This window comes from Podarcis liolepis (assembly GCF_965112155.1).
Source record: "Podarcis liolepis genome assembly, chromosome: 1".
Classification (NCBI taxonomy): Eukaryota; Metazoa; Chordata; class Lepidosauria; order Squamata; family Lacertidae; genus Podarcis; species Podarcis liolepis.
In genome coordinates, this window is record NC_139554.1 from 41,068,851 (window position 1) to 41,087,204 (window position 18,354).

Sequence of the window (18,354 nt, forward strand, 5' to 3'; positions counted from 1 at the left end):
ACAACTGCACTATTTACCACACTAATAACGAGAACTGGCCTTCCAATGTATTTCTGAAGCAAGATTGGTTGCCTGCGGCAATTGCCAGATGTGACTCTTTTCAACACTGGAACCTGCATGACCAGGGCACACAAATGTAATCTGGAAGGCAAATTTGATGCAGTATTTAGTAGTCTGCCGCTAAAAGCCATGAAAAAATTATTATACCTAAAATATTTCTAAGATGTGCCTGTGTGACGTTCTTTGAAACTTTTTCTACAAAGGAGATTCCACATCCTCTGTGGGGAGCTTCCTCCATTGCTGTACTCCTCTTTGAGGTAGGAGTCCACCCTCCTTACCTAAATATACTGTTGCATGCCATCTCAGTCTCCGAGTTGTGCGAGACACCCGGGGTTCACTGCCTTCTCCCCAACAGTCTGACGAAGACTGAACAAGCTCAACTGCTGCAGAATGCTGAATATCTGGCTAGTTGGGAGATACTGGGGAAGTGGGAGAGGGGAAGGGAGGGGGGGAAGAAAAGGAACAGAATATCCTGGAAGAGGAAGAGCTTGCTGGCTGGAACCCTGAAGAGGAACACTTGCTATAGAAACATTTTTTAAAAAAATTGCATTTGCATCCTGACTTTTTTCCAAGAAGAAGAAGAAGAAGAAGAGGATATGATATCCCGCTTTATCACTACTGGAGTCTCAAAGCAGCTAACATTCTCCTTTCCCTTCCTCCTCCACAACAAACACTCTGTGAGGTGAGTGGGGCTGAGAGACTTCAGAGAAGTGTGACTAGCCCAAGGTCACCCAGCAGCTGCATGTGGAGGAGTGGAGACATGAACCCGGTTCACCAGATTACGAGTCTACCGCTCTTAACCACTACACCACACCACACCACACCACACTGACCAAGGGGGTCAAGACATAGTTCTCCCATCTCTATTATATCCTTGCAACACTCCTGTGAAATAAGTTAAGCTGAGTAAGAGTGACTCACCTATGGGCACCCAGGTAATGACTGTGTGAGGCTTGAACCTTGGTTTTCCCAGTCTTAGTTTTTACACAATGATTTTGTCACTTCTCAAATGAAGCTTAGAGAGTGAGCAAGTCTGTGTTAGGGGTATCTAGTACAGACCTTTCCTACCACCATATTTTTGCAACCTCAACTATGCATGTTTACTTAGAAGTAAATGTGAGTTAAATTGGTCTTACTCCCAGTTAATTGTGCCCAGGATTGCAGCCTTAATCTGATTCAGCCTGTTTTTATCAGCTTTATTTTCATTTCTCCATCCTAGAATTAAACTCCAGCATCGCAGCTGCTTTAGGCCTCTTTACCTGGGTGTCTTATAGATGAATATCTGCTTTACATAATCAGCTGGTTCTTTTAGTAGTATCAAGTATTCCTAGAATAACTATAATAACTATTAAATGAACTAGAGAGAATTTACAGTATTGATGTAAGACCACTACAGCAGCCTTAATAGCTACCTCTGCATTGTTAAGACAGGTATCTTGGGTGTTCTTGTGCTGTGGACTATGTCTTCCTGAAAAGTGGTGACTTTGGCAGGCTGCTGCTGGTAAATAAATGAGAGAAGCTGATATAAAGATGAGAAATTAAAGGCTCAAAAATCCACAATGAAATGTGGACATTGATTTGATAATGCTTTAAATGATCATCCCCCAAATTGGTGATAACATTTTAAAAGGGCAAAATTGCTTGGAAGTTATTTCACAACAGTATGTAAGAGTTTTGCATTGAGGACCCTGGGTGGCTAATTAACATTATCCACTTACCATCTCATTATCCTTGCTTATTGAAGTGCCTAAATGAAACAGATTCTCATCTGATTTAGTCTATTGTGCCCAACAGCTTTACAAAACCAAGTCAATGATTATTTTTAAGGCATTTGAGATTGTTAGATAAACAACTCTAACCTTATTGCATATTGCAATGCTTTAAACCATTTGCTAGGAATTATGTTCATATTATTCAGAAGTAGTAGTTAAAGCATGATAGAAGAATAACCCTATACCTGCTCCAGAGTCCCAAGAGAGGGGAGGCAGATGTGGCAAGAGCCCCCTGCCCCCAACAGGTCTGGAGGGACAGAGCATTCCCCCACAAGAATATCCCTTCCTGCCACAGATGACCAGGCAAAATGTCTGCACACGAGGCTTATCTGTTGAAGAATAGGGAGAAATGTTTTCTAGACTAGAACGCAGCAACCCACTGCATTGCTTTGCTTTCTTTCTGTGCCTTGGGAATGGCTGAGTTTTGCTGTGGAGGGAGAAACCAAGATGAACTGAGCTGAAGGCAACATATAGATGTGGTCTCTCCAGAGTAATACAGTACTCATAAACCAGATTAAATTTGTCAGTCAAAATTCAACTGCAATGTACGCCTCCACACTTAAAAAGACTTCTGGTGTCTCTACCTTGCAAGAAGTTCTTGATAATGTGCAGTGGTGGCTGATCTTATTGAGACTAGCAGTGTAGAAGGCAGGTGCAATCATAGAATTGTAGAGTTGGAAGGGATCCTGAGGGATTTAGTCCAACGCTCTGCAATGCAATCTGTACTAGACCATACTAACAGATGGCCATCCCACCTCTGCTTAAAAACCTCCAAGGAAGGAGAGTCCACTACCTCTTGTGGGAGTCTGCTTCACTGTTGAACAGCTCTTACTGTCAGAAAGTTCTTCCTGATGTTTAGTTGGAATCTCCTTTCTTGTAACTTGAATCCATTGGTTCAGGTCCTACCCTCCGGAGCAGGAGAAAACAGGCTCGCTCCATCTTCCATGTGACAGCCCTTTAGGTATTTGAAGATGGCTATCTTATCTCATCATCTCATCTCATCTCAGTCTCCTCTTTACCAGACTAAACATATCCATTTCCCTCAACTGGTCCTCATAAGGCTTGGTTTCTAGACCCCTGATCATCTGGGTCACCCTCCTCTGCACGTATTCTGGCTTGTCAATATTCTTTTTAAATTTTGGTACCCAGAAGTAGACGCAGTACTACAGGTGTGGTCTCACCAAGGCAGACTAGAGTGGTACTATTACTTCCCTTGATCTGGACACTATACTTCTGTTGATGCAGCCTAAGATAGCATTAGCTTTTTTTTGCTGCTACAACACTGTCATGGACAGAATGCGGGGAGGAACCAGCTGGGGAACCACCAAGGGAAGAAGGCTCAGAGCCTGGCGATTGGTAGTGGGACAATGACGAGTGGTCAGAGGGAGAAGACAGGGAAGAGGAGGTGTTGGAAGCTGAAGAGGTGACAGGGTTTAGTGAGCTGAGAGAGTCTGTGGCAGAGTGAAGTCCAGAATCAGAGGCAGAAACGGAAGCAGGGAAGAGGGAGGAGGGTGGCCAAGGAGGAGGGTGGCCAACAGGCAGTGATGAATCAGGCTGGTGAAGAATCACAGGTGTGCCCCCCCCCCCGTCCTGCTGCAATAAGCTCCCCTCTCCCAGAATCAGGCAGGGTAGTGGCAGGCTCTGTTTGCTTGGAGAGGAGAGGTTTGGGGACTTCCAGTCTTGCCAGACAATTCATGGGGCAAGACCTATCAGGGGTGAGTTCTGTGCTCATTAGGCCAGACACTCAGCCAAGTCTGAAGATCGTGTTTTTGCTAATAAAGAGTTAACTTTGACCGGTGTGATTTACTGCCAGCTCACTCTTTGACAATCACACTTAAGCTTGTGGTCTAAGATCCCTAGATCCTTTTCACATCTACTGCTAAGCAAGCCAGGTGTCCCCCATCTTATATTTGTGTAGCTGGTTATTCCTGCCAAAGTGTAGAACCTTACATTTCTCCCTACTGAAATGCATTTTGTTAGTTTGGGCCCAAGTCAATGATAGGCCAAGCCAAGTACTTGTTATTGCCTCCGTTCTCTATGTTGAGTTTTCAAATGGCAATGCTGAGACTAAAAGTGGGATCATCTTTAGAATCGTCCTGGTTGTGGGCAAGCCCCCAGCCCGGTTCATCCCCCCACCCTGGCGTGGGTGGAGTAACGCTTTCATGCCAGGGTGGCATCACAGTCACCCCAGACCTATTGGCCAATCATTTTTGAGCGGGGGGATTGTGAGTTTAAAAGCAGCAGCGCAACATGGTTATGCATCTGCTTTGCGCTGCCGAACACCCGCCCACCCGCCCTGTAATTTATGTGTTCTCTGGCCCTGCTTTGGACGTTGGTTGGTTGCCTATCTTGGGATAGGGGCCAGGTAAGATTTTTTCCATTTGGCAAATTGGCATGGGCCCCTTGGTTTTTGCCTACCTCTTAGCAATCGTCACAACTTCGTAAGGTTTGGCGGTTAGGCATTGGCTCATTGAATTGTGGGTCAGGGGAGGTCAGCCATCGCCTGCCCCTCCACTGACCAAGGGTATTCCATTAAAGGAATCCAGGGCCTGGTTCCTGTCCGAAATCCGCTTGAGGGGCTAGGGCCATGCCAGGCCTCTGGGAACACCGAGGAAAGCTACAGGCGGGTTCCCCTGATGTGGCTTCCTATTGAGGTGGTTTATCCTTATTAAATACCTGCAGAGCAGGCAGGAGTCCAATACAGTCTATGCCAATGCTGAAGCCAATACCACTCACATTTCTGCAATTCGATAAAGTTGTGGCCTAAAATTTTGCCAATAACCTTAAACTAAATATTCTGTGTCCATGTGAATTTATTCTAACAAGGGGCTTGTCTGGGGGCCTTACCACGCAAATGAGGAACCCGGTAGCCAGTGTCACCACCTGGACTGTAAGAAGGCAGGTAGGGGGGCACTGGCTGAGGACAGACTGGGCTTGGTGGGACAGTGTGCCATTTGCCCTAGCAGACAAGCTTCCACTGATTTAATGTGAAAATGTAGGATCATTGCCACATCTTGAATTCCTTCACTATTAACCACCTTTCACGGTATTATTTTGTTGTTGGCTTTGGGTATTATGGAATATCTGATTATGGGATATCAGAAATAAATGAGAGAATTCAGATGAGTTTTCAACACCAACAGTGTTGAGAGAAAGATAGAGTTGGAAAGGGAAGCCAGTCAGTCAGCAGCATTAAGAGTGCAGGTTGAAAAGACCTTGATCTATGTGGCTACAGTTAAAGAATCACGAGAACTAGAGTTATAGACACTATAATCAAATTAGCCACAGGGAATTTTTCCTTTCCTATTATGTCACCTAATTAGCCGAGCAAATCCCTTGGCTATGGATATGAAAAATAGGGACATGTTGCTCAAAGCTTTTGTCCTCTGCTTGTCTCCCATTAACAATTAAGGAACGTTTGCTGACATGGCCTTTGTAATATTATGTTTTGATATATTTTAAATCAAACTTTGGTTTTTTAGAACGTGACCTTCACAGAGTAACTGTTGGGTCTGTGTAATGCAATCACTTCTGCCAAATGCATGAAGAGAGAAAAGGGCATTTTGCTGAGTTCTGTGTTGTTGATCTCGAAGATAGCAACACTGTTAATTGAACAAGAGGGAACGACTGTGCGAGCACTGAATATTTAACATAGATTTTTGTTGCTCAATAGTTTAACTGTAATGAGCAGCGACAGCCTATATATTACAGGAGCAAATGTTTTATTTATATATTAATACGTGCAATGGTAGCAGTCTAAAAAGCACAACTCCATAACCAGCCAGGAACATTGAACACTTCGTTGTTTGTAATAGACTCTCCATGGCATTCGTCTTTTTAGCAAACTTTATCAGTGACTTAGTGGCTAGAAATGTGAAGACACAGGAAAAAATGCGCGGGGGGGGGAGAGAGATCCCTAACAACAACAACAACAAATATTCTGGTCTTTTCCCCAGGCCTTCACATCTCTTAATTTTCTTTGCAAGAAAGTTCCAAGATGGGCTTTAAAATACTGGTACATCTCTATTAAAAATGTTGTTTTTTCTTGTAAAATAAAAGTTGCTGTATGTAACAACTAGACTTCGGGTGCCACACTGTGGTTTTAAAAGGACTGAGTGACCTTTCATGAATGGTACTTAAGAGCACACATAACTTGGTGCAAGTTGACCCCTGCCCACAAAAAACAATTTCCTCAAATCTAAATAATTAGGAAGAAGGCTAAAATAGGGCATAGTATCAGAAATATTTTTATTCATTAGTATCGTCATCAGCTCTTTAACAACGACGCATTCCAGAGCAAAGTATTTGCTGAGGGAAGGGTCTAGCTTAGTCACAGAGCATTGCTTTGCATACAGAAGCTCTAGATTTAATCGCTGGCCCATGTCTGAAGCCCTGGAGACCACTGCCAATCAGCACAGACTCTACTGAGCTCAATGTAGCTGTGGTCTTCTGTATAATACAGCTTCCTGTTTTCCTATGAGCCACCAGTATAGCACCTTTCAAGCCAAAATCTTGAATGCTTCTTCAATGAACTTTTGTGAGCCATGCTCCAAATCACCTAAAACAAAGCTAGGGAACCTGTGGCTCTCCAAATGTCCCATTAGCTCTAGCCAGCAGGGCCAATAGTTACAGCTGTTGGGAGCTGTTGTACAAACAACACCTGCAAGGCCACATGTTCCCATTCCTGGCCCAACCTTTATGGTAAGCAAGTGAAGGAATTCCTTTAAACCTTTGGGCTGCAAACAGATTTTGCTGAGCTGTGACACACACACACACACACACACACACACACACACAAGGTTCTGTCGTCTATGTTGTTCTAATGTTATTTAAAAGGCATTTCATTGATTTTATTGTACATTGTCTAGGATTGGTACTTAAAAATACATATAACTAAGCTCAGTTGGTTAGAGCGTGTTGTTGATCTTGCCAAGGTTTCGGGTTTGATCCCCATATAGGACAGCTGCATATTCCTATATGGCAGAGGGCTGGATTAGATGACCCTCAGGGTCCCTTCCAACTCTACAGTTCTTTGATTCTACCCTTTTACTTTGGCTTACACCTCATTTATACACTTCTCACTTGGGCCTGCTTTTAAGATGTACTGTTAAAAAATGGAGAACATAACCTGCAAAGGACGTGTCGTGGGCAGAACAGAAGTGTGCAAAATGTTTGGGGACCACTGAAGTGTATAGTGCTGTTCATTTTTTAATGATCTGTAGTCTTGCACAAATCTTTTCAGAGGGGCTAGCCATGCAAGGCTGCCACAGCAGAAACAGCAAAGGGTCTTGAGATACCTTAAAGACTCACAGGTCTATTGTGGCAAACGCGGATGTGGGTGAAAGCACTGATTTTTTGCTGCTTGTTTTATTTTTTTACAGTATGTCCCTCCTGACCTTTGCATCTGTAACTTTGTACTGGAGCAGTCTTTATCTGTCAGGGCCCTCCAAGAGATGCTTGCCAATACAGGAGACAATTCCAGCGAAGGGGTAAGTAAAAGGATGTTTGTTTTGGTGTCATGGGATGCCAGTCATCCAAGATTAAACTGCTTCTTACCTTCCTGGCTTGACCCAGGAATCTTTCAAAAGACTGACTGTTCAGAATGAATGATATGATATTGCCAAATTTCCTTTTTGTGTGTTTATGTGTGTGTGTGTGGGGGGGGTGTATTTTATTTTCTCATCCCACACCTTGCAAAAAAATAAATAAATCTCAGCTGCTTCTTAAGAAATTCCAGGCAGTTTCTAAAAATAAAAATAAACCTCCCAATCCATCCTTACTTCTTCGGAGACCAATTATTATACCACCAGAAGGAAATATCTGCTGAGGAGCATCCTTTGAGGTACAGCTAGCACAAGGTGTTGAGAGTCAAGTTGCTTTGAATTTAGGTCATGTGCAGGGTAGCATTACCTTTCTATTAGGAATCACTGGAGCAGAAACGTGAGTAAAAATTTTTTGTTAAACACTTTGCACTCAAATGAGAAGAGACCTGGAGTCAGAGTATTCTCATTTCCCATCCCCACGAAGTTTTTCCCCCCTCTGGGCCAGACTTACAGAACAAAAATTTGCTTGCACCACACCAAATTTTTAATTGATAAGAAATACATTGGAGAAAAGAATCAACTCCTGGCAGCGATTGATTTATAACATAGAACACAACTGCTTCATAATGGGATCACGGGCATCCAGAAAGTATAAAGCAATGCAGCTACATAAGAATATGAATCATTCCCAAAATATAATTACAAAAGAGCCTCTTACATATGTACCTTAAGTATGTATACAAATCCAAGAGGGGTGTGAGCTAGCTTTTGCTGGGTGACCTCGTTTATATTAGGCCTAATTTGAGACAAACAAACCCATCTCCTCATCAGCACAAAGAAGCCTTTCTCTTTTCTGTTCATGGTTGTCAGAGTTGAGAATCCCTGTTCACAGCAATATTGTCCTCAGTATCACTTGATGCTCTTGCTCTCAGTTTAAAAAAATATTTATTCATATTCTGCATATAATTTTTTTTTAGATACTATACTATACTATACTGAAATGTTTAAACATTTCTTTGATTATCCTTAAATCTTCCTGCCACATTTGCCATCCTCTCCTGCCACACCAGTGTGGCATGCCACACCCTTTGAGAACTACTGTTTTTAGGCGTGAATCAAACTAGTACATAGTAAGTTACCCCCTTCACACATGCAGCCAGCAGTATGGGAAAGTATGGTATGGTAAAGTAAATTATACACATGTGAATGATGCAACTAAGTGGGAGGAGCTGATCGACTGGGTCTTTCCCTTCCAATATGCACCTTGCCATGAGGAAGTATGGGGACGCGGGTGGTGCTGTGGGTTAAACCACAGAGCCCAGGACTTGCTGATCAGAAGGTTGGCAGTTCGAATCCCTGCAATGGGGTGAGCTCCCGTTGCTCGGTCCCTGTTCCTGCCAACCTAGCAGTTCGAAAGCACGTCAAGTGCAAGTAGATAAATAGGTGCCGCTCTGGCAGGAAGGTAAAGGGCATTTCCGTGTGCTGCTATGGTTTGCCAGAAGCGGCTTCGTCATGCTGGCCACATGACCCAGAAGCTGTATGCCGGCTCCCTCGGCCAATGTAACTTCCCTTGTGCTGCAGCAAGGGCAGGAAGCAAGTGATGCCATAACAATAGGAGTAGTTCTGTGTTGTCAGCAGGGATGGGGACCAGCAGTGTCTTATTCTAATGCTGATTCCCTCTTGTCCCATTATGAGAGCTGCTGTGTGAGCAGCACAGCCGCTGATAACACTGGATCATTAGCATGCTCACTTTTGTTCTTAGTTGCTTGGGAGTAAGCCAGAGAACATCACAACCTCCTGGTTAAGCAGTTAAATTCCATCTTTCTTTTTCCAAGATATGACCAAAGCGTGAACATTTTAAAAAAACCAAAAACCTGCATTCTCTGTTTTCATACCTTACGTATAAATGCACTCTTTATCTTATCGCCACTGAAGTTTGATTTACAGAGTTGTACATCGGGCACCTTAGAAGAGCATCTGATTAGTAGTGAGGACTTCAAATTGCCAAGTCGATATATGATATATGAATACACAGAGGCATAAACTCTGGAGTGGAAAGAAACTGGAAAGACTTACAAAGGTTGTTTTTTTCTGCTTTTACAGGGAGTTGTTAGATAGCTGGACAGTTAAACAAATGTACGCAAGAAGTATGCAGTTTTATGCTTTGATTTCTGTATAGAGAATTAAAACATCACATTTACCTGTATGTAAGAATATCACTTTAAAGTAAATAAGCTATTAGATATGCATTTGTTTTTTCTACAAACAGACTATATTAAACAAATTTAAAATAATATAGTCAACATTGGGACTAATATGTCAATTCAGTCTAATTTTTTCTATTTCTAATATGTCAATTCTATGACTAATATGTCAATTCAGTCTAATTTTTTCTAATTTCTAATTTTAAACACTCATTCGCAATCAGCAACACTAATATTGTATATGAGACAATATCACTTATGTCATGGTGGAAACTTGCAAATAAGATAAAAACAAAGAAGAAGGATGAATAAAAGGATATAGGTAAGGACAGGAGCATGGCAGGAGAGATTGACTAAATTTTGTGCTTTCACTAATGGAAACCTCCATCTTATCCTCTTTAGTCCAAGAGTCTTTCGAACAAAAGGCACCACCTAATTGCCTGTCCATTTTTAAGGTTTTGTATTCAACCATGAGTACTAGAAACATGCTCGTTTATCAGTCGAACGAGTACATACTGGATATTGCATTAGATGTGTCTCATAGTCTGAGCATGACACTGCAGTAAACTAGAGTAAACAACCCCAGTTGCTTGGCAGTAGCTCTCTGAGTGCAATAGAGATATGTGCAGAGAGTTGTTCTGGAATTGCAGTGCATGATCAAGCCTTATTATGTCTCGAGTCCTCTATTACCAGGGCAGAATGTGGTTTCATATGTGCATCTCTCCCCTTTAATGGGGCATATCCACATGACATTGTCCCTCTTCCAGTGTTGCCCCAGACCTTTCTCCCTTTAAATGTGTTGTTTTCTGACCCTTGGAAAGTCCAAAAAATCCAGGATTAAAAAACAACAACAGCAACAACAACAGCAGCGCCCTGCATTAAAAGGGGAAAGGTCTGGCACAACTGGGATGGGGTTCCCATTTTGCTCCAGTGTGGTTAAGCTAATAGTGGCAACAGGCAACTATCCTGGGATAAAATGTTTTATGCATTCATACACAGAGATACTGCTCTGGTTTGCATTTCACATTGAAGTATAGTTTACATTAAACCATGGTTTATGGTGCTGTTCGAACTGGGCCACTGAATGTTGCTTGAATTGATTGTCTAAAGTCTTTTGACATGAGGGCTGCAACAAATTAAAACACCAAATGTGCTTCCTCGTGCCTGTTTGTACTGCCTGACAAGCCAGCCTGTCTATCTTATGAGCTGGCCTGTTATTTCCCATGCAGCTGTTTTTGTTCTCTCTGCATAAGCTGTTTGATTTACCCTTATTTTTTATTTATATGTTTAATCATGGAATAATTTTTGATCCATCTTCCTGTAAACAGAGCATAAAGAAACTCTTGACTATTGCAGCAACATGGAAAAAACCCCACTATAATTATGCAAATCAGCTTTCCTGCAGCAAAATGTCCCTACAGTTTCCCCCTTACGGGGCATCTAGAAGGCACCTGTCAAAATCAATGCTAGCGAAAAGTAGAGTTGTGATGGATAAAACCTGCGTTAGAATGCAAGGATCCTCAGAAGTAGTAAATAGGACACATAAATATAAATACTGGCAGCAGTTTTCTTTTTGAATAAATGATAAATTATTCCAACTTGCTTCGTGATTATAAGGGGGTGGGCTCTCCCTTGACTGGGAATTTTCATGCTTCTCTGGGCTTATTATTATTTAAATATACTTTTAACATTTTCCTCTTTCTTTCAGCAGTAACATAAAAGTAGTGCATTAATTTGCCAGAAACTGTGGAATAACAAGTAGACCGTAAGGGTTCCTTTGGGCAGGAAAAGCCAGAGGGAATTGTTTTTAAGCAGGAAAATGGAAGCTGAGCAACTGTATCCTATTTGGGATGTGTACTGTTTACTTATGATGGGGAAATGTCTGTTTGAAAAATTGCAGGCGTGTCTGAACGGTGTGCGGGATAGAATGGTGCAGTGTTTGAATGCTTAAAGATGTGTGATTTTTACACATAACCTGCATCAACAGATGTTTTAAAAATTTGTTTTATTTGCATCTCATCCTTCCTGCAAGGAGTTTCAAGCACCATGCATTGGATTCGCAAGCCTAGGTCCGTTTGGACCATCTGCTCATATATGGGAAAACATGGTTGGTATCCTATGACCAGCTGCCTGGGAATAAGTCCAACTGTATTCAGGGGCACTTTGTTGAAGTACACATCCCTAGGTCTCCCAAGTTGCACTACATCACATGGAAGTTGTTGTTGTTGTTGTAGTTGTTGCTTATTACCCACCTTTCTCCCTAACATCCTGGGGAGGGTTAAAGCAAAACACAGTATTAAAATCAGTTTAAGACAGATTAAAATCACAGAGGGATGCGGGTGGCACTGTGGGTTAAACCACAGAGCCTAGGACTTGCCGATCAGAAGGTCGGCGGTTTGAATCCCTGCGATGGGGTGAGCTCCCGTTGCTCGGTCCCTGCTCCTGCCAATCTGGCAGTTCAAAAGCACGTCAAAGTGCAAGTAGATAAATAGGTACCGCTCCGGAGGGAAGGTAAATGGCATTTCCGTGCGCTGCTCTTATCTGCCAGAAGCAGCTTAGTCATGCTGGCCACATGACCCGGAAGCTGTACGCTGGCTCCCTTGGCCAATAAAGCGAGATGAGCGCTGAAACCCCAGAGTCGGTCATGACTGGACCTAATGGTCAGGGGTCCCTTTACCTTTACTTTACTAAAATCACAGAAACTAGCTGGGTCCTAAAACTACACATGTCAAGTGTCAATAGTGTAAAGAGGTGCTTCTGGGTAGTGAACAGCTATCTGGAACCATCTGCCATAGGACAGTTTATAAAGCACATCCTACTTTTAAAGGACTTTTAAACCACCACCACCCCATTTGTATACTTCGTGTCATTTTAACCAGTGCTAAATCCCTCCATTTCCACACGTTGCTAATCCTGCCATTCATCCCTGCTTGTCAGATGAAATGCTTCAGGTATGAATGGCAGGATTTCACCAGAGCCACATTTCAATGGGTTGTGATTGTGTTTTAACACTAGGCTTCTTTATGCGGTAGTTCTTACCAGACGAGCAATATTCCAATTGAATTGAAAGTCTATGTCTCACAGTGTAGAGTTTGGGTATAGCCACCATAACATGTGAGATGAATGATGTTTAAATAAATGCAAAGCAAAAAGTAGAAATAGCAGTTGTCACTCTTTTTCTACTCAACTTGGGTCACTAATAGCTGACATAGTAATAGATCACACACATTTATTACCCCACATGACAAGGGGAAGGTTCATTAAGTGTGGCTCTTCTCCTCTCAATGAACAAATACGATGGGAAGCTGTTGTAACTGGACATACAGCTATAAAAGGCACAGAAATTGTCAGTCGACTGCTGCTGGTGCAGCATAGCCTCAGCTATTGAAATAATCAGGGATCAAAAGAAAGTTTGAAGAGCCAGTTGCATTGATAGAGGAGTGGGAAAGGTCTGTAAAAGGCAGGGGCACCATTTAGGCAAGAACTTTATGATTTAGTCCTACACATGTCTATTCTCGAGAGCTCCATTGAGTTTAATTGGACTTACACCTGAGCAGATGTGAATAGGACTGTAGCCCTAAAGCTTGCCTTTCTGCGTATTCTGTGAAGTGGCTGTAGGAGCTTCTTGAGTGTGTTAGTTTCCCTACTAGCAGAAGTGCCAGTGAACTGCACCATTTCCTAACCACTCTGGTGAGAAGCTGTGGGTGAGATCTGTATCTTCCTGCTTTGCCTCTTACAGCAGAAAAGTGGAAAGAGATACACCACAGGGGAATCCTGTTCTGCCCCCCCTGCCTCATTCCATCACTGTCCTGCCCCCTTTCAGCACCAAAAACAACCCATGTGCCAGTAGTCGCATGTGTGCGATTGTGTGCAAGTGAGGAAGTGCCTGTATTTTATTTGAGTGTTTTCTCTTCCGCTTCTCATAAGATTTGAATAAGCTCTGAGCTGAGCAATGAGTGGGACATTGCTAGCATGGTTTATATTGGTTACGTATACTATACAAAGTGACTTAGGTTATATTAGGGTCACATCAGGATGATTGGTGCACTAACGAAATCATGCTGGAGTTATTTATTATCCTGGTTTCAGCCGTATATGTGTTCTAGTGGCACACAAAATGGAATAACTTCACAAGTGTCACAGCCCGTCTCTGTAATATAAAACTAACAGTAGCTTGGAACATTCTGACATGAGCGATAGAAAAGGAAATGCAAGTGTTGTTCTCATGGAAGGTTTGTGAATCTCTATGGAGAGAGAGAGAGAGAGAGAGAGAGAGAGAGAGAGAGAGAATGAATGATGCCCTGGTCCTATATGAACCTGTCTATTCACTTAGTTCAGGAACAGGGACCACATGGTCCTCCAGACATTGGATTCCAGACGTTTCCAGCTCCCACAGGTGCCAGTCAGCATGGCAAATGATGATGGGTGTTGTAGCCCAACAGGGAAGGGCCATGCCGTCCCTGTTCCTGGCACAGAGATTTATCACAGACTCTTCAGGACATTTGTTTAAACTCTATGTAGATAGGTACAAGGCAACTTGGAACTGGGCCTTCTCTATTGTGGTCTCCTTATTATCATGGAACACATTCCCTGCTCCCCACTTGGCACATGCATTTTTTTTCATTTGTTTTTTCCTCAAGTCTTTGATTTAATAACATCATGCTCTTTTGCTATCCATGCTGCTCTTGATTCTGCCTTGTTCTGTTAATAACGGTTTCACAACATTTTTATATTTATTCTTTTATATATTTGTTGACTGTAAGCCACCTTGAACACATTTCACATTTCACAATAAACCATAGTTTATCATGATGCATAGCAAGCCTCAGGCTTATGCACCCCTCTTCCCCTCTCTTCTTCCCATGCAGCCGGGAGGAAGGCTTTAGAAGCTTTTTCTTTCAATTTTTGTAAACCATGGCTTCTTGTTTGTCCAGAATGAGGACCTGGTTTAACAGTGATCATTTGCAAAACAAACCAACTTCAAAACATGGATAAGAACCCATGCTGGCATGTTTAAACTCATCATGGTCTAGCATGATCATTGCCCATGATATAAATATTTTTTCTTCAGTAAAGTTGTCCATATTTAGTGGGAAGATCTGGCACATTTCTTTGTGTTGGGGAAGTGCTTGCAGGTGTGAATGGGCAGATTCCTGGGTGCAGCAAGAGGTAGGCAGCTGCTGCTTTGTCTAAACTATGGATGTGAGTCTGGCATGTGTATGAACTTCTTTTATTATTGTAAATAAGAGTCCTGATTAGCATACCAAATTTATAGACTTAATTGTCAAAAAAGAGAGAGACCACTTTAAGACTTCAAGGCCGTTGATTAATACATTTTATGCTTTTGGTAAGCAAAGGGAGGAGGGGGAGATAAAGAATTCACCTGGAGGGCATCATTGTAAGGAAAGCTACAAGGAAGAAGAACAGTAAATGTGCCAGCTAAAATATCCCAGTGGGTTTTCATGGTAAACGCAAGAGCAGCTATCTTATATGCTGACCACTTTCTTTGGTCTCATAAATGTGATTATGTAAAGCTGCTGCAGTACTATGGCAGTAATTTACTATTCCCTGCAGCTCAATTTTATATTTAGTGTGCTGCATACAAGTTGGTTTCTTGGAAGCATCAGCTTTTGAAGATAATGAATGTTAAATATAGTGGACACAATCTACCTGCGTAAACCCTATTGCAATGATACTTAGATCTTAAATAACTCCTGTTATTATTATTATCATTAACAACAAGAACTTCCTGGTGGATTGTGCCCATCATTATTGCTTATTTTAGTTAAATATTAAAACACGTTCCTTCAATATGTATATGCCTAAATATTGTTTTGAGTTTCTGCTTTAATATGTCACACACACACACACACACACACACACACACTATTTGTGAGACTAAATTTTTATTTACCATTTTGTTTTCAACTTTGCTAGCCTAGAGAGCTCTCCGAATGGGTATGTTCTTAATTCGTTTGTCTGATCTTCAGCCATCGCATGAAACTCAATCCATTTGTACCTGTGATAAATGAAACTTTTTGCTTGTCAATGTTCATTCTGTATGCTGGTTGTTCCATGTGGTTTTTTGTTGTGGCTATAAAACCTCAGGACTAATGATCGGCCATGAGATATGGGCCTTTGCTGAACTTTCTTTTGCGCTTTACAATCATTGGCATTTGAAGCTATCAATAAAAGATCTTTGGCATTTTTAAATTTCTGAGAGCTGTTATATCTAGTGCAATGCAGTCCTGAACATGTTTTCTATGAAGTACAGTCCACTTATTTCAATGGGATTTGTGCATGGGACTGCAGTCTACATATTTAAAATTTAGCTGTCACACAACATATAAGGATAAAATCAACAAATGATCCATAAAAACATAGTTAAAAACATAAATAAAACATCTGTAAATATCAATAAAAACTGATACGTTAAAAGGGGGGAAATTTTGTAAAGCCCTGTCTCAACATTAAAAGTTTTCAAAAGACATCTGAAAGGAGACAGATGGTTCCTGCTGAACCTCTACTGGCAGGGAGTTCCACAGGGCAGGGCCTGGCACACCAAATGCTCAGCAGCCAAAGATCAGGGGCATGAGGAACCACCAGAAGTTCCCCATCACAGGGTCTCATTGATCGAGGTGGAGCATAAGTAACCAGGCCTGAATTGTTTAGGGCTTTGTGGGTTGACACAAATGCCTTGAACCTGGCCTGGTAGTAAGGGAGTGACAGTTGCTCTGAAGGACTGTCCCTCTTTAACAGTAGCAGGGGTGAACTTTGGCCTTTCAAATTTCAGCAGTGCCCTGGTGCGAACCAAAAATTTGGTGGCAACACCTCTCGCCTTCTGCGCTGCTCAATTCACTGCATCATAGTTGCAACGCCTTGCGGCGCCCCCTAGGCTTGGTGCCCAGTGCAGCGGAACCCGCCGTGCTACCTTAAATCCGCCTCTAACAGTAGGACACATGACTGCCCTACTGCCATGTTTGGCACTTTTCTACTCTCTGCCAATGTTTGCCTTTGAGCAAGCAATGGAGGAAAGGAGCATGTTTGTAGTGGCACAGAGAGTAGTGACACAAATCATCACTCTGTTGGCAGCTGGGAAATTGAAGGAGAGGGTGGACTCAACAACAAAGGTTTAAAAGATAAAATACATATATTTATCAATGCAGGACTGAGTGCATCAGTACCACTGTCTTACCATCTGGTATGGTTTGGGAGTGTTGAGGGCACTGTGGCATTGATCCTGATAGTCCTATCCATGGAAATCTGTCAACTCATTATATTATGAAGAATCCCAGCACAGCAGGCGAGAGTTTGCACCTGCTTATTCTTATGCATTCACTGGTTTTCCTTCTCTGGAATCCCACACAGAGTTTGAGAAAAATCTGCTGGTCAGCAGAGCAGTCAGCCCCCCCCCCCCAATCCTTTGGTGCAATACTAAATCATCACACTGTGTTAATTTTATTTTCCCAATCCACTGGGAAATTAGTGATTACTTAAGAACTTAACCCTCCAAGGAGGCAGATGCCCGCATAAGTGGGAATGAAATTCTTTAAAAGCGGGCAGGCACAGACCCTCAACTTGCTCTCAGTGTAGTTTGCAGCTGACCATTTTAATTAAATACTAATACAGTAACTTTCTGTTCCACTTTTTTCTCCCCTCTTGTTCTCATTGTGGCTTTCAGCTCTGTAGTGTAAGGTGGGAAAATCCCACGCTACTGCCTGTTGAGAGTTGGGCTACTTTTTTAAAAAGTGTTTGCCAAAGCAAGGCAGAAAGGAAAACATATTCTGGGGCCAAGTATTTTACTTCTAAAGGAAGAGGTGCTTAAGCATGACTGGAGGTCATAGTCTTCATTTTGAAAGCTCCAAGTCCTAATCCCAGATGCACTGGAACTGATGGATATTGTACTGTACTACTAGGAGTACCCTCTTCTCTTTCTCAAACCTGATTTGGCTAACCTGCCACCTTCCAGATGTTTCTGAATATGTTTCTCCTATCAACCCCACCCAGCATGGTCAATGGTCAGGGTGATGGAAATAGTAGTTCAGCAACATCAGGAGGGCCTCGGGTTCTCCATCCCTGTTCTTTATCATTGGTTCATATATTTTGGGATTAAGCCTTGACATTGAAAATGGGTTCTGGTGTTCAGCTGCAGTGAGTCATTGCTCAGATTCAGTCCTGCTGATCCTTCATGTAACACCTAGAAGTAAACTTGCACAGAACACCTAGAAGTAAACTTGAGTTCCGTGCAACTTGCAATCCTATGCATGTCTGCTCAGAATTAAGGCCCATTGAGCTCAATGGGGCTTATTCCCAGATCAAATGGGTACAGCGCTGCAGCGCCAGTGAGTTTAGGATTGAAGCTTTACACTGCAAAGTTTATTTTTTTTAAATGATATTTATTGAGAATTTAAAATTACAGAGAAAAAAAGGAAAAGGAAAAAGATAGACAAAAAAAGGAATTAAGGAATTAAACAATACAAGTCAATAAAAACACAAAAAACAAAACACACAATACATCAAAAACAAAAACAAAAGCAAACAAAAAATTTAAAAACAAATCCAATATTCCCAAATCTTTATCTTTCGTTAACTTGTTTCATCGACCTCCTCACACCTCCCTTTTTTGTATTCTAGTTATTAATTATCTCAGCAAATCCTTTCCATCTTTCACTATATTCTGTCATTAAATTACCTTAATTTATTTTAACCTTATCTTACCATAAAAAGCCCTAAAGCTTAAAACTTATTTATACATAATTCCTTTTAGCATTTCTA

At 41.9% G+C, this 18,354-nt stretch overlaps 1 protein-coding gene across 1 annotated transcript in view; it reads left to right on the plus strand.

Annotated features, from left to right (window-relative positions):
- The window catches only part of RYR3 (ryanodine receptor 3), a 279,454-nt gene that overhangs the window by 60,137 nt on the left and 200,963 nt on the right, over window positions 1–18,354 (plus strand). Inside the window, exon 3 of the mRNA XM_083504663.1 lies at window positions 7,214–7,321. Within this exon, the coding sequence (XP_083360789.1) occupies window positions 7,214–7,321 (108 nt within the window). The remainder of the gene's footprint in view (window positions 1–7,213; window positions 7,322–18,354) is intronic.